The sequence below is a fragment of the Agelaius tricolor genome, unplaced genomic scaffold, assembly GCF_023055355.1.
Source record: "Agelaius tricolor isolate 1412-34295 unplaced genomic scaffold, bAgeTri1.0.p SCAF_29, whole genome shotgun sequence".
NCBI lineage: Eukaryota > Metazoa > Chordata > Aves > Passeriformes > Icteridae > Agelaius > Agelaius tricolor.
In genome coordinates, this window is record NW_027269289.1 from 8,697,933 (window position 1) to 8,714,178 (window position 16,246).

Sequence of the window (16,246 nt, forward strand, 5' to 3'; positions counted from 1 at the left end):
TTCTCTCCAGCCCACAAGCTCTCTCTGGAACAGGAAGCCGTGTTCCTGTGCCTGGCTCTGCATCTCACAGAGCAAGTATGTTTTCCCAGAAGTCCAAACAGGGCCTTTTCAGGTAGATCTGTGACACATGCAGCAAACGCTGTGTCTGTGCTGGGCAGTCAGGGGCAGGTTTCAGTGGAAGTCTGTCACTGCTCTGGAGCAGGGTCTCTGCATGAGCCTTCTCAGAGTCCAGAGAGTGCTGCACTGTGCCAGCTCTGTGCTTTGCAGCCTCCTCTGGTCACAGTGACCAGAGGTCAGGGTTGCTCTCTGGTGGGAGCAAGCCATTGCACGTGAACAATACTAAGTTGATCTCTCTCGTTCTTGCAGGTTCTCTCCCTTCTGGGCCTCGGAGCAGCTCTTCTGCACCAGCCAGCAACACCTCTAGCACCATGAATCCAAACATGCCTTTTACTTCCTCTCCAGATCCATCCCCTTCCCAGAACCCCCTCTCACTGATGATGTCCCAGATGTCCAAGTATGCCATGCCCAGCTCCACACCACTTTACCACAATGCCATCAAGACCATCGCCACCTCTGATGATGAGCTGCTGCCAGACAGGCCTATGCTCCCACCTGGAAGTATGTCAGGTATCTACTTCTGGAGGTGGGCTTGCAAGGGGTCAGACTGTCTTGTGGCTGCCAGTGGACCTGAGGCAGCAGGTGGAGAAAGTATTAGGAACTCTGATCTCCCCATGACTGCCATGTCACATAGCTTAAATTTCCCCTTGTTTGTAACGGTCTGTGCAATTCTCTGCCCTCTGCCCAGGCTGTCCATCAACTTTTGGCTTGGGTGGAAGGACATGAGCTGGTCTGGCTTGAGGAATCCTTCTTCCACAAGACCTGGAAGGTTTTTACCTTTACCCATGGAGATGTATTTGGCCCGAGTTTTCATGGCTCCTGGAGTTTTGTCAGGTTCAGAACTTGCAGGCAGAGGTCTCGTGCTTAGAGCCCTTGTGTTCCTGTGCAGTGGGACAGGGATGCTCTGAATGGGGCTTGGGAGTCTGGTGTTTTGAGTGGAGCCCAAGTGCCTGCACAGGCAAGGCTGTGTTGTAGCACAGTTGTGACTTCAGTAGGCCAGATACGCTCCACTAATTGGTGGCACTGGTGAGGACATCTAGGCAAATGAGTGTTTTTGGTCACGTGGTGACCAGCCCAAAGGGGAATTCCAGCATGCTCTACCACTTGATTTAGGGGTCTAAAGCCATCTGATAAATATTTTTGTCAGTTTTGGAAATGAAAAATCAACTTTTTGACTCTTTCACTGCTGAGCAGTCACTTAGGTTGACCGCAAGGCATGCAAATGCATTGGCTGCCTCCGCAAGCACTGATGGCTGCTCTGCTTTTCTGATGGGCACAGACTTTCCCGCCCAGACAGCGCCTGTGCTGGGCTGCTGACTCTTCTGCTTTTTTCCTCCTTAGCACCCGAGGTTGCGTGGTCACTGGAGCTTGCTGGGTGGCAAACCCTGTGGCCTGCAGGGGTGAAGGGTCACTCCTTGCTGCCTTTCAGGTAGCTGAGAGCCCTGATGAGACCATGATGTAAGGCACACACAGAGCCAGTCAGGACTCTAAAATCAGGGGAATGTAAGAAATTACAAATCTAGCATGGGACTGGATGAGGCTGGGAGAGCCCTCTGGTGCTTGTGGGCTTGAGGACCTGGAATTGGAGACGCTTTTTCCTGATGTTGGTGCTTTGTAAGCCCATCTTGGAGCTGCTTTCTGAACATCATGCTCCATACTCAGGGCATTCTGAGCAGGACTGCTTGGCAGGCTCTCAGGATGTGGATTTTACAGCCCTGAAAAGTCTGTAGGAAGGGTTAACTCTTCTTTCTTTTTCCTGTCCTTAGGCGTGACGGGGAATCAGCCAAATCAACTGCACTTGAACTCTGTGGGGCCTGGATCCGCTCAGAGCCCCATGGGAATGAACCTACCTGGTCAGCAGCCCCTTTCCCACGAACCACCCCCCACCTCTATGATGTCCTCCCCAAACCCTCTGGGCTCCAACATTCCTATGCATCCAAGTGGGCCAGGGGCGGGCGTGCCCCCCCAGAACCCCATGATGCTGCCCCCGGGTCCCCAGGACTCATTGAACCAGCAGTGTGGCCCTGTGCCCAACAGTTCACAGATGATTCCTTCCAACCAGCTCGTGTTCCCCCGCATGCAGCAGCCCCACAATGCCATGTCATCTCCTGCCGGAGGCATGCCCATGGCCCCCAGTGCAGGAGGTGGCCCTGGGATGCAGCAGCATTACCCACCAGGGATGCCCTTGCCACCTGAGGACCTTCCCTCCCAGCAGCCTGGCCAGATGCCCCCTCAGCAGCACATGATGGGCAAGAACATCCCTCCTCGGATTGGTGACCCCTACCCGTCCGTGCTTCCTGGGGTGGCGTCGGTGCTGAACGACCCCGAGCTCAGTGAGGTCATCCGCCCCACGCCCACGGGGATCCCGGAGTTTGACCTGTCCAGGATCATCCCATCAGAGAAGCCAAGCAGCACCTTGCAGTATTTCCCCAAGAGCGACAGCCAGGCACCCAAATCTCAGCCTTCCAACCTCCACCTCATGAACCTGCAGAACATGATGGCTGAGCAGCCCCCCGTGCGTCCAGGTATGAATGCTCCCAGCCTCCCCGGGCAGCAGGGTGTGCAGAGGGGACTCAGCATGCCCATGTGCCATCCTGGACAAGTGCCCATGCTGGGCAGGACAGGCATACCGCCCCAGCAAGGCATGATGGGCAATAGCATGCACCAGGGCATGATGTCTCCGCAGCAGAGCCTGATGGCCCAGCAGAATTTCATGCTGATGCAGGCCAAGCAGAGAAGCATGTCTGTGTCAGGGGAGATGTATGCCCAGACAGGACATATGATGTCACCTCAGGGCTCTCTCATGGGGCCCCCACCTCAGCAGAACCTCATGGTCACACACCAGATGAGGCAGAGGAGTGTCTCCCTGGACAGCCAGATGAGTTATATCCCTGGGCCTGGGAACATGGCGAACTTGCCTTTTTAACCCTGACTGGCGCTCAGGGCTGGGGCGGGGATGGGGCTGCGCCTACAAACATTTTTAAACCTTTCTCTGGGGGCGGGTTGGGGGCCAATGCCAGTGGAGGACACCACGTGGGATGCTTTTCATATTGGATTTGCCTCTACACAGCAAACCAGATGTGCAGTAAACTTGATGTGAATTGGGTTTCTTTTTCCTTTCTTTTTTTGGGAAGGGGAGGGTGAAGAGGCTGGGAGTGGGGCTGTTACTTTGAACCCTGCGTGGCAGCCAGGGACATCCAGACCTTGTGGCAGTTTGTAAAGTTTTCACTTACGGTTTTCCTCCGTCTAGTGTTTTTCTTGCCCTTTTTTCCTCTCTCTTTTTTTTTGTCCTTCCTTTTTAAGCAACCAAAATGTGCAAGAGGGTTTTTGGAACTAGCTGTAAATAGGTCGCTGGGAAAGGCAAAATTTGTGCTGGTTTTTAATTGTCCTGTATTTCTGTGTTTTAATAGAAGCCTCAAAACTCGTTTTAAAAAACAGAAAGAGAAAAACATGCTAAAGGCAACAGTGTACAAGGATTGAAATCTCTCCGTGGGGGAGGCAGGAAGATCCCCAGGGTGCACAGGGTGCTGAGAGATCCCATTGTAGAGTGACTCTGTCAGACCTGTGTTATTCACAAATCTGAATGGTTTTGCATGTGTGTGGAGAGGGGGTGGTGCAGTGTCATGCAGATCTCAGATCCCATGGATACATGGATACTATGCTGAGTACACCAACACAACCACTGAACAAGGGCCATTGGGCCGGGGGAGGCCGCCAAGCTATAGCCCCAGTGAAATGCTGCTGGAGCGGTGATCATCTGGCAGGGCAGAGGCCACAGTTTTGCAGGATGCAGCTGTTGCTGCTCTCTGGAGAAGCTGCTGTGTTTGGGACAGGAAGGATGCCGGCCCTTCAACTGGAGAAGCATGAAGAATCTGGGCTTCACAGACGGTAACATGCTGGACCTGAAGGTCTCGATCAGCTCTGTCACCTCTACTCCCTTCTCTTCCCTTCATGCTATGTCCCCTGTAGGCAAGATGTTGTGGTGGGTAGGGACAGATGGGCTTTGAGGTGAGTGAGGTGATGCATTCCAGTGCTTCCAGGAGAGGCTAGCTGGGAACCCTGATCTTCTGCAGCCTTCCTACACCAGTCTATTACCCATCCATTACCCTTCACCACTGCGTCCTGCTTCCCTGCCATTGAAGGCTTTTTCCCAGGTTTTCCTTGTGCCTATCAGTCCTTCATTTGTAGAGTTTTGCAGGCAGTCTTCACTCCATGATAACCTGAGCTACTGGCAGCAGCCCTGCCCTGTGGCACAGGAGAGGTCCCAGCTCTTGAAGAGGACCTGTCCTTGAGTGCAATACTCTACTTCAGCGTTCAGTGTCAGCAGCATGGCCGTCCTGTGCTTCAGACAGAAGAGGCCAAAGTTGAGTTGCAATCTCTCATTCCTAGGCTGGGAAAAGCGTGCCATTTGGACAACTCTGACTTTTCTGGATGCACTCCACCCTCTCCATCCTGTACTCCATAAGGTCTTCCTGCATGCAGCTCTGATGGTCTTTCCCATGTTTTTTCACAGAGCGGAATGTGTCATGATGCATGCACGTTTCTGCACACATCACAGTATCTCTGGACCTCTGTGAGGACTTGCAATTCCAGTATCCAGTGGTGAACCTGGGGCACACAATTGCTGGAGGAACACTGCTTGGAGGATTATCTCTGCAGAGCCAGGCTTAACACACTACCTCTCTTATAACAGAGCTCATCTTTCCCAACTTGCTGTTGCCAGGAGGAGAGGGCTTTGGAAAGGGAGATTGCCAAGTAGTGAGTGAACAGCAACGCTTTTTATCAGGTTGCAAGCTGTTTTGAAAGGCGGGTGGGTTCTGAAATGTCAGCCCAGCAGTTGTCTTGATCCAGTCTGTGAGAAGATGGAATCATAAAGTCCAGTTAGGAATACACTGAAGCTTTGGGGCATTTTGTAGTGCTGGGTGAGAAGCATGGGTTTGGATCTGAGGAAGGATCCTGCTCTAGTCTCCTGCTTTGTAGGGGTTTGTTGTATAAAATGTGAGCAAGTAACATGGATTGAAGTGGTTAAACAGGAACAATCATGAGAAGTTCTCCTTCCTGCTGAGACAGTTGGAGCAGAAGAATAATCTTCAGCTCAGGCTTTGGACCTGACTTGTTAGTTGGTTGGATTCTTGATCCTTTTCAGTGTGTGTTTCATGCTGGAGGACGTGGCTCAAACAGATGTAGCTCTTTCTAAGCTTGACTTGCCTGAAAGGCTGTAGCTTCTCTTGGCTGCTCTTCAGGCTGTTGGCTGCTGGTAGCTTCTCATAAACATCCAAATACCAATTATAGTCCCAAACTTTGCTCATCACCTACCAGCAAGTCTTGGCTAATTTGAAGCCATAACATTTTCTATATGGAATTTTTTTTGTTTGCCTGTAGATAGCTGTTGTTTTAGCCTGGTTGAGCTCGCCATGTGTTTGTACTTTCCCTGTTGTCCCTTTTGCCCAGCCTGACACAGAAGTTGCCTGGGGCTTGCAGTCCTCACTGTGTCAGCAGCGCATTGTCCCTGTATCAGCAGGAGCCTGCAGGCTTGTGGCACATGCTGTGCAGTGCTCAGAAGACTAGTGCTGAGCGCTCACAGGGACATGGCATTGTGATGCTATTTCTGCCTGGCAACAGGAGGAAGACCTGTCCTTCAGTGACCAATAAGCCTTTTGACTCAGCAGCCCTGGATATAGAAGGGGTCCTGATGCTAGGTCAGAGCTGAGGACTCTGGAGCAGCAGTTAGTGCTCTTCTGCAAAATCTTACTGCCCTGGAGCCAGCCCTACCCCTACCACTGTGATGGCTGAACAATGGTGAGAAGAAATGCTGCCTAACACCCCTGTGCCCTGGGCGCTGCTCCCAACCATGTCTGTGAACAGCAGTGTGGCAGGAGTTCCTTTGGAGGCTCAGTGACAGCCAGTCCTTGTTAGACTCGGGCAAGGTTTGCCATCAGCTGGTTGCCCGCTGCCGTGACCTGTGTCTAGTCTTGTGTCTTGTAGTTTATTGCTCGGCTCCTCACCTTGAGTTCTGTGTATTGACTCCACCTAATCACAGTAGAAGGTTTGCCCATCTTTTAGCCATGACTTTGCCATGTTTTTCCAGCTCCAAAAAAGCAAATGCTGGGAAACTGCATCTTTCAGTATGTTGGATAATCACACATCTGGAATTAGCTTTCACATTGAGGTAAAGTTGACTGACCTGTTCTCTGTCATCCCATGGAGAAACTTCCCCAGTCATTTTGTACCATTATATAAATATATATATAAATATAAATATATAAATACAATATGTGAAGACATCTTATTGGTTTTTATTTGAAACAATTTTTAGGCTTGTTTTTGGGTATCTGTGCTGCCTGTAATGTATTGACCTGTTTTATAGGTGCCTTTTTATTAAAAAGACAAATTTCAAGACCTGACCCTGTGCCTGTATTTTTCCACATGATTTTCCACTGGACTGCAGCAGAGAGAGAGAGAGTGCGAGGTGCTGGAAGGTTTGTGTGGGCATCGGGGGAGCCCCTTCTCTGCAGCACTCCCAGGCACACGTTCATTCATGCGTTCCCTTACTTGCACTCACCCATGCATGCGCCACTGCCTGCCACGGCCCTGTGATCACTGTGTGTGCGTAGCAGGATGCTCTGCTGGAACCCAGATCTGTCTCCTGGGAGACTTGGTTGCTCTGCAGGAAATGCAGAGCAGTGTGCTGTTGTGAGGGTCTTCGTGTTCCCATCTTTGGGGTTGCCTTCATCAGAGACCAGGGCTTCCTCTGGTTTGTCTGTTGGAGCCTTGTTTGCAGAGCACAGTCCAGGACTGGAGGTGCAGAGGCTGTGCTGTGGATGGTGGTGACATCGCCGTCCCACGTATCATCTCCCTACTTTCTGCAGAAGCCACCTTGGAGCTCCCTTTGGCTCAATCCCCCTTGCTGGTAGCCTGGGTGGGCAGGGTGCATCTGCCTCACTTGGCAGCTGTGGCATAGGGGCTGAGCAGAGCTCCACTGGGGAGGATGAAGGTCTGCCCGAGGGCTGCAGGGGTGGCTTTGGCAGTGTGACTGCTTAGCAGGGAAGCCCACTCTGGGGCAGGGTGTTGTGACAGCCATGCAACCTTTGAGGAGACAGTAAGGATTTTGCTGAGTGGAAAGCAGAGCTTTCTCTGCAGTGAAGGAAAGTTCCTCTTGCTTTCTTCTTACCCACATTCAGCAGGCTGGCTGCAAGCAGCTATGGGAGGAACAATGGCAACTCTTTGGGGAAGGTCTGCCAGCTCTGAGCCAAGCCATTCCCAGGCTGTCTGGGCCAAATATAGGTGTAAGGGCAGTTTTCCAGTCAGGTTAGCAGCTGCTGTAAAACTGAGGCAGGAGGTGCTGCAGTTAGTGGAAGAGGCTCCGTAAAGCAGAGAGGTAATACAGGTCTGGACTGACTTTAAACACAGCAGAGCCTTCTGCGGCACTGGTGAAGGGGAATCTGAGGAAGGTGCTCCTCTAAGCTCTTTGAGCAGAGCTTGTCAGAAAGGTGCCATCTGCCCACTTAGTCCTCTCTGATGCGTCTCCCTTGAATAAAGTGACAGAGTTACAGACAAATGCTTACAAGCACTACACATGAGAAGATTGGTGTTTTATTCACCTGTTTATTACAGCTTACCTCAAAACTTCCTAAAGGTTTGTACATACCAGTGCAAAAAGCTATAGTAACAACAGATGTGTAGTCTGTTCACTCTCATTTGAGTGCAGATTTTCTTTTTACTTTGTGACCACTGTAAATATTTTGATTATTGAATACTTTATTATTTTTTTCAATAACATTTTCATATAGAAACACAGTTGTCACCATAACCTACTGGGGAGGTGTTTACAATGCTTCTGCAATGGGTTTTCTCACTGGTACAAGCGTGGAGAACACAGTTGCAGGCTTAAGAGACTTGCCCTTCTCTGCTGCATGTATGTGCCTGAACAACCACAGCTGCCATTACTTGAAAGTTTCATCTTTGAAGATGCGGTGCTGCAGGAAATGGAGGACTGCCTTATACTAGGTGAGTTTTCTCCTCAAGTCACAATGTGAGATCAAGCTATTGAGATCTCTGCCTGAGTCAGGCTGAGGTAATGTGGCCCCTTCCATACTGGCTGGTCTTTTTAGCAGGGCCCTTGAGTACTGTGAAGTTCACCTGGGACTGAGCCGTCTGCTAGTGGGATGAACTTCAGAAGTGAGGTTAGCATAAAATTCCTGTTGCCACAGGAGAACTAACATTGTTTCGACATTGCTTAAAATGTGAGGTGAAGGGTAGAGGAGATTTTAAAGTGTGCATGTGAGGAGGGTGACATTGGTATGTATGGCTCTCCTACAGTTCAGGCCACAGTACTCTTTAGGAACAGAAACGTCATGGAGCAGTGTTGTGGGCCCGCTGCCATGTTAAACTGTGACAAGACCTCCTAGGCAGCAGCAAGCTGTTTTGAGTCTGCTGGGGCTTTCCCACACACCAGCTTGTGGTGCAAGAATTAATGATGGGGAAAGCTGCTGCTCTTACTGTGAAGCAAATTATCATCAAGCTGCCCTGATCTGAGCAGTTTCTGCATACTTGCAGTTCAGGGCAAGATCACCAGCCAGGTCTATCCTCTCTACATCTGGATGCAGTTAATCTCTGAAAGCCCTGTAGGTGCAGGTGGAGGAAAACTAACAGAAAGCATAGTGCAAAGCAAAATGCCACATTTCCTCTAGCCTTGCTAAAAACAAAGGAGACTTTCCCTTACTCTGGGGCAGTGGGTCTCTTTGCTCTCAGAACCCATAAATAGCCATACAACTAGCTGCCAAAAAAAAAAAAAAAAAAAAAAAAAGTTATACTATCAGCTTTACAAGGTTGTGTGGTTTCTCTCCCCTGTGTGCACTCACAAGACAGAAGCCATCTCCTCAGACAGTGTTCCTCCTTAAAGGAAAACTTTTGCATAGTCAGGCATTTAGTTCAGCAGCCACTCACAGAAGATCATAACAGCAGTAAAACAGATCAAATGGGTGGAGAAGGATGCAACTGGTGTCAGGAAAGGAGTCTGTGACAATCAAATCTTTCAGTCTGTGGGAGGACCTCCTGGCATGAGCTGTGTTGGGAAGATGAGGGTGTTGTGGCAGGCTGGGGGGATGTTATGCAGCAGGAGGACAATGTTGCAGTCAAAGAGTGTCCAGCACTGTACACCCATGCCATTGGATTGAGCTTTGCAGCCCCCATCAGTCCTACCTGCATCTCTCCAGTTGCGATGGCCACTGAGTCCCACGGCTTCCCTTGAGCACATGTGTACCAACCTTAGCTAGTGAAATGGAGACCTGTTTACTGACATGACTCATTCACTTGGCTGCACATTTTTCCTTAACCCTGGCACCCCAGTTCTGTGCCTGGCTTTGTGCACAAGATGCCTGCAGTCCGTTTTTCAAGGGAGAGGTGGGAATGTCAGTTTCAACCCACTTGAGTGACCATCTTCATCCAGCTCCACAAGAGTGACCATCAGACATCCAGCATTCACCAACAGCTGCCAGATGGATCTCTACAAGTCTGAGAACCAGGAAGAGCCAAGCAAGGTGTCTGATGAGATTTGGGTGTTTGGTGGCTATTGGACCTGTTTCCTGAGGAGTGAAGAAAGTTGTGGGGATGCTTGTGAAACTTGTAATTGAGACCACAGCAAGTGTGCCACTGGGAAGGAAAGACCCAGGCCAGTTCTGCCCTGCAGGCAGCCTTTCCCAGCTAGAAAGTGGAGATGGAGGTGGTGTTGTCAGACTCTATCCCACTACCCTTCCTTGTCACCTCCAGGATCTCTTGCAGGGTCTCCTGGCTTATGCAGCCAAGTTCCTGCAGGATCCGGAAGAAGTCATTACGGAACTTGACCCCAATAAAAGCGTAGAGGATGGGGTTGAGGCAGCAGTGTGTGAAGCCAATGGCCTCTGTCACCATGATGGCTGTGTCCAGTTGGTCTTCCAGGAGGCAGTTCTTGGTGAAGGCTTCTAGCTTGGTAAGTGTATTCAGGAAGATGACAATGTGGTATGGGCTCCAGCACAGAAGGAAGATGCCTGTGACCAGGATGGCCACACGGACAGCTTTTTGCCTCTGCAGGCGCTGGGACTGACACAGTGCCCGGATGATGGCCATGTAGCAGTAACACATGACCAGCAGAGGCACAAAGAAGCCCACGGTGTGGTAGAGGAAGCGAGTTGCCAGCCATGCATTGTTTCCATCAATCCCAACTTCTGGAAAATAGCAAATGCTGCGGTTGCTGTCATCTGTCCAGACTTCCATGAAGATGAGATCGGGTAAAGTCAGAAGCAATGAGCAGAGCCAGAGAGCCGTGCAGGTGAGGTGGATGGAGCGAGCTCTGCGTTTGCGGTAGGTGTGGATCGCATAGACGATGGCCAGGTAACGGTCCACTGCGATGCACCCCAGCAGCATGCTACTGCAGTAGAAATTGATCTTGTGGACAGCACTGAGTATCTTACAGAGGAACCTCCCAAATACCCACCCAGCCAGGCTCTCCACCACACTGAATGGGAAGGTGAGCAACAGTGCTAGGTTGGCGAGGGTGAGGTGGAAAAGGAAGTTTTCTGTGGTGGTACGAGACCGCTTGAACCTCTCTAAAATGACCAGGACCAGAGCATTGCCCAGAGTCCCCAACACAAACATCAGCAGATAGATGAGGGGCATGAAGACCTTTCTGAAGGGGTCTCCCTGGTTGCCAACCACAGATGAGGCTGGGTTGAAGCAGAAGTAGCCCTCCAAAGAAGGGGTGGTGTTCTCAGCTTCATAGTAACCACTCAGCTCCACCTGGCTCTGGGGAACAGAGAGTCTTGTTAATGGAGGGGAGTTTCTCAACACAAGAACCCAGTCCCCCAGCTGCACCTGGCAGACCTAGAGCAGAGCACCCCCATGTCCTGCAGCCCACCTGCATCAGGAGGAGATGCTGTCTGCAGTGTGATGAGGCCCCTCTTGCATTGAAGGCTCCTCTACTGCCAAGAGGTGCAGCAGCAGGTGGAGAGGGTTTTCTCCATCTGTGACAGTGAGGGCTGCTCAGTCTATAATCTTTAACTGGAGTATTTGGGGATGTTTTGGTGTCCAATCAGATGATCAGTTTCATCTTCTGGTTCTTGCCAAGTTAGCTGCTGGCGAATTTTGCTTTCTCACATAGAATGGAACCCTCCTCTACCAGCTTTCCTGATTTTTCCCACCCACTTCTTATATGGACCACTCCTGTCCTGCCTGCCTGCTGTCAGGTATGAAGGTGGTAGGATTCACCACACAGCACATCTGTACCTCAAATTCTGTGCAGTGAACCTGTCCCCTTCTTCTCATCCTCAGAGGCCTGAGAGCTGCCTATGAAAGAGCAAGGTGAGGTGGGGTCAGCAGCAGCTGCCCTTTGAGATCGCTTCCCATGCACTCAGAGGAAGGTGTGGGGCAGGTGTTCAACACAATGGGAGGAAAGCCTCTGAGGTGCTGTGGTGCCATAGCCACAGGAATAGATGATGGAGAGAGAGATCTGTTCTGTTGATAAAGCTTTCAGTTCTGAATTAATTGCAGTCAGAGCAGGAAAGGGAAGGGAAAACACCACTCAGACCCCAGACTGATATCCAGTAAGGGAAGTGCAATAGAGCTGCTGCAGATGTGACTTGCCCTTGGCTTGCTGTATCTTCTTGACCAGCCTGCATTCAGGCTGAAGCTGAGGGCAAGTCTTGAGTGCCAGGAAGCTGGAATTCTGCTCAGGATGAGCTCCCTGGATGGTGGTCATGCTTCAGCTGGCCTTGCACAAAAGAGAGCAGTGGAGGAGGCTTGTGGCAATATTAGAATATTAGTGACAACTGGGAAGAGCTCAGCAGCAGTCACCCTGAGGTCCCCCACCCACACCCTCTCTGGAGACCTATGCTGAGACTTCAGTGTTGACCACAGCGGAAGTCTCTGCTAATGCTTTCATACCTTTCACTGCCATCTGCAGCAGTTTGCACCTGCTGCTCCTTCCCTCATCAGCCAAAGTTCCTGTCTAAAAATACCAGCCCTGCTTTACACAGTTTTAGACCTGATTTGGGGGGTTTTTGCTCACCCAAGGGGCTACAAAGCAAAATTACTGTGACCAGCCTGGAGTTATACCTAGCTAAGGAAGGGTGATTTATGTTTCTTCTCTCTCAGGCAGCTTTCCCTGGGTAATGCACTGGGTGCCTCTGCACATGACTGTGGGGGCTTATCTAAACTCCTCTGCTACTGAAACCACCTGCATGGTTCCAGGAGGAGCCTGGGCATGCTGATGGGGCATAAGTCTATGGGGCATTACCAGACTTGTAGAGCAGACAGCAGGCACAGGCAGTCTCCAAGCAGTGGATGGTAGGAGGGTCCACTTCCCAGGAGCACTCCAGTTTCCCAAGGGAATGAGTCCTTGGGAAAATTGTGGAATAACCCTGCCCAGCTCTTGCTAATCTAACTGTAGGGCTGCAAGCCTTTGGTGAGAAGCATTTTGTATTACTAAAGAACTTTTATTTTTCTGATTTAGGGTATGATTTTGGGCCTTAAGAAATCCCTCCCAGTTATTTTCCTACCCAGCTGAAAGTATTTCCTGCCTATTCTGTACCTGGACCTTTCAAAAGGAGTTAACAACACACACAGAAATCTGTGATGTGTTGGCCAAGGCCAGATCCTTGAACCTCTCTGATAAAAAGCAAAACAACCTAAAAACCTTTGCAATTTTGTGTAGTGACCAAACCAGGCTGCTCAGGCAGTGCAGGTGACCGTGCTGAAAACTCCAAAGAGATTGTATGTTGGAATGGGAAATTTCACTGGGGATAGGTTGGACTTTGAAGGGAAAAAGCTTTGAAGGGAAAAATGAAATTATGGAAAATAGCAGGGTTTGCTGGCTGGAGTGTCAGTCCTCCCTTGGAGCCATGCCAGCACCATCGATGGCAGTGCATGGGCAGCTTGGCTGGTGTTCAGTGGCTTTGGCTGCTGACCAGTTTCCAGCATCACGTGGTATTTGGAGCCGGAAGTGCAGAGGCTGAGTGCCACTATCAGACACCATCTGATTGCTGATGGGGAGCAGGTAGGGAGGGCTCTTACTGTAAACCACTCGTTGTGGGTAGGGGAAGCGTATGTGGAGCTGTGTTTGAATCGTCCTTGCCTGCACCTCTGAGCAGAGCAGCACAGAGAGATAGGAGTGGACAGAGATTAGTTGAAGACAAATAAAAGAGGATGAAAAATCAGAGTCTGGGCTGAGACAGGAAGGGCAGGGACCAGAGCTGCGGGAGATGCACTGAATATGACAAGGTGAGGCTTCTGGGAGCTGTGCTGCAATTCAAGGACTGAAGTGGGTGGCTGCCTGATCAGGGATGGGATAAGTCAACAGTGAGCATGCAGAGGGACCTTTGTACAGGTCTTCTGCATGAAGGGTAGGGCTTGCTCTTCCCTGGTGTGTAGGAAAAAAGGAGGAACAGAAAATTTGGTAACAATTGAATCCAACATTTCTCTTTTTGGAATAACTAATCCTGAGGTCTGCTGCAGGGAGCCACTGTAGTAAAAAAATAAATTCTGAGATGCAATATTTGAAAACCAGGGTAATGATAATGCTGCTGTGTCCTTGCCATTGGATAGCACAGCATACTCTATAAGGTGCAGCTGCTCTTTTTCACTTGTAAAGGCTGGGAAGAGAACTATGAGGTAGAATACCTAGTGTCATCACTCCCTGTTAGAAGTAGTACTTGCAATTTATCTTCCACTCTTTAAAAGTCCTCTCTTGTAAATACACTGCATGTTCCCCTTTCAGCAGAGTGTATGTGGAGCCTGTACGTATGTGGAGACATATGTATGGAAGCTGGTACGTGGAGCAAGCAAGCAGGGTGGTCATACCAAGGGTTTTCACACACGGAGAGAGAAGAACAGAGGGTTTGCTTGGGTATTCCAGTTGTCAAAGGAGACCAGATCAGGAGTACAGGGCTTTGCACACTGTGTACACAGTCATTTGTACCACTGAAGCCTGGTGCAAAAGGTGCCTGGCTCAGGATAAGTGTTTTATGCCCACATTGGGCTAATGGCTGTGCAGACAGCAGGGCAGCAGGAAGCAGAAGCTGGGAGAGGCTGGCAGCACAGGATAGGACTGCTGGAGCCTCACTCTCCAGGTGAGTCACCTAGCCCTTTGCAGAGCCTCTGGTCTGTGTCCTCATGCAAGGACAGTACTTGGGCTTAGTGCTTGCCAGTACAGGTCCTGGTAGCTTTCCCCAACAGAATACCCAGCATCCCTGGATCCCAGTGGCTGTAGCCACACTACGCCAGCTCTCTGCAAGCAACAGCAGAGAGGGATGTTAAGGGATGCAAGGACTGATTACGCTGGCATAAGAAATGGCTCAAGCTCTGCCTCTGCCAACAGGAGGGTTAGAAGATGGATGGCCAGAAACCTGGCCTTTCAGCCCACCCCAGCTCTAACTGCCATCCCTGTTATCAAAGCAAAGCCAGGCCCAACTCACCAAGTCATAGGTCTCTGAGGAGTAGCTGACAGGCCCCATGGTTTGAGGGGCACGATCCGTCTCTCCTCCAGAAATTGCGACAAAGTTCTTTTCTGGGGTGGAGTTAATCATTTAAGTGAGCAGGAAGAAGCACTGAATGTAACAATTGAGTATTTGCAAGGCAAATGAGCTCCAGGCACCTGATTGATGTAAAGACTAACATCTAGCTTTATCATCTTTTTACTAGTGCTGTAAGTTGACTTTTAAAGTACATATTTAAGAGTCCATATTCCTTTGGTCTATACCACAGAAGATCCAGAACATCTTAGGTCTTCCCTGGAAACCTTCTTGCCCACAGCTGTCCTTGTTACAGGTGGTCCGAAAGGCTTTGAAAAGGTCTGTGCTAAGGACCATCCTTACCAGAAACCTCCTGGATCCAGGTACTTCTCTGGAGCTGTGTAGGACTTTGAAGCATGGGTATGGTCTGTATGATCATCACCATCTGCCTTGCGGTCCTCCTGGCTGCTTTAACCACATTGACTTGTAATTGTCTTCTGCTCCATCTTCTGCTGCTTCACCCCCCATCTGGGCTTGGGGAAGTGTGAGGTGGCTTGCACAGGAAAGCAAGGCCTTGGCAGCCACGCTGCAAGTCTAGAGCAGGGCTAGCTGGGCAGCTTGACTTCACAAGAGTAACAAAGGAGAATCAGGATGGAAAATCAAGATTTTTGCTCGGGGAAATGGGCATTTTGTTCAGTGGTGTCACAGCAACAGACTCACAGTGAGAATGCCCCGGTCTGAGTCAGCAGAGTAGGATGGCATTGCAGCTGGCATTTTGGCAGAAAGCTTTTTCTGTGCGAGCAGCAGAGGTGGTTTGACAAGCAGAGTTCTTGTCCTCCTCTTGTCTAGATACAGCTGCATCAAGGCCTCTCTACCAGCAAGGACTCTGGTGGGACTTTGGACTGGTCAAGGAGGAGGTGGTGTTATTCTCGTGAGCACTGCTGGATTACAACCATTCCTGTTTCTTAGATCCCGACTTGTTGGGCACCTGCTGCCCCGAGGATGTCGCTGTCCTCCCCTGCCGTGAGGACTTCTGTGTGCACCTGCACGTGCTCATCAGCTTCTGGGCACTGTTTCTCCTGAGAGGATGGAGAGCAGCAAAACCGGAGGGAGGCCGTAGGGAGCTCCCACTGTGCCTCACTGACAGGGAGAACACAGACTGAGCAAGCCCCGTGCTGCAAGAGTTGAGGGGTAAGGCGAGTGGGGGATCACTGGGCCCGGGAGACAGAAAGGTCAGGAAGAATGTTCTCAACCAGCTATAACTGGAGGGTGGAGCTTGTGCTTTTGCTGCTGAAGGTGGAAAAACAACCACCTAGAGACAGCTGTAGATGTCAGGAACTAGATAAACCCGGGAATGTTCTTGTCCTTTTGCATGTACTTTGCAAAAACATTTGAGGAAAAAATTGTCTGCAAAGCAGTAACTACTAAGATTACACTCCCATTGTGTCTCGCTTTGTCAAAATCCACGTCCAAGTAACACCTGTCTAAAAACAAATGCCAATCCCCAGCCTGTCACGATCGGCGGTTACGACTCCTACAGCTGTGGCTCAGTCCCTCATTGTTACGTTTGTGTTGTTTTAATGGGCACATAGCGAAGCCCCGTTACGTTTCCAGGTTCAAAGGGGAGGGGCAGGTCTAAGGGAGCAGCG

At 50.4% G+C, this 16,246-nt stretch overlaps 2 protein-coding genes across 3 annotated transcripts in view; one reads left to right on the forward strand and one right to left on the reverse strand.

The window, feature by feature from the left end:
* BCL9L (BCL9 like) overlaps window positions 1–6,521 on the forward strand; it is a 47,724-nt gene extending 41,203 nt beyond the window's left edge. Inside the window, exons 7-8 of one of the 2 annotated variants that reach the window (XM_071449586.1) lie at window positions 367–627; window positions 1,884–6,521. In XM_071449586.1, coding sequence (XP_071305687.1) covers window positions 367–627; window positions 1,884–3,043 — 1,421 coding nt within the window. In that variant the 3' untranslated portion in view covers window positions 3,044–6,521. The remainder of the gene's footprint in view (window positions 1–366; window positions 628–1,883) is intronic. The other variant, XM_071449587.1, reaches the window with a different exon arrangement.
* Window positions 6,522–7,713: 1,192 nt separating this feature from the next.
* Window positions 7,714–15,686, reverse strand: CXCR5 (C-X-C motif chemokine receptor 5). Its single transcript, XM_071449428.1, has 2 exons — window positions 14,562–15,686; window positions 7,714–10,896 (listed from the first exon to the last, which is right to left on the reverse strand). Exons 1-2 carry the CDS (start codon window positions 14,670–14,672, stop codon window positions 9,820–9,822), a joined length of 1,188 nt encoding a protein of 395 aa, XP_071305529.1. The 5' UTR covers window positions 14,673–15,686; the 3' UTR covers window positions 7,714–9,819.
* Window positions 15,687–16,246: the final 560 nt, after the last annotated feature.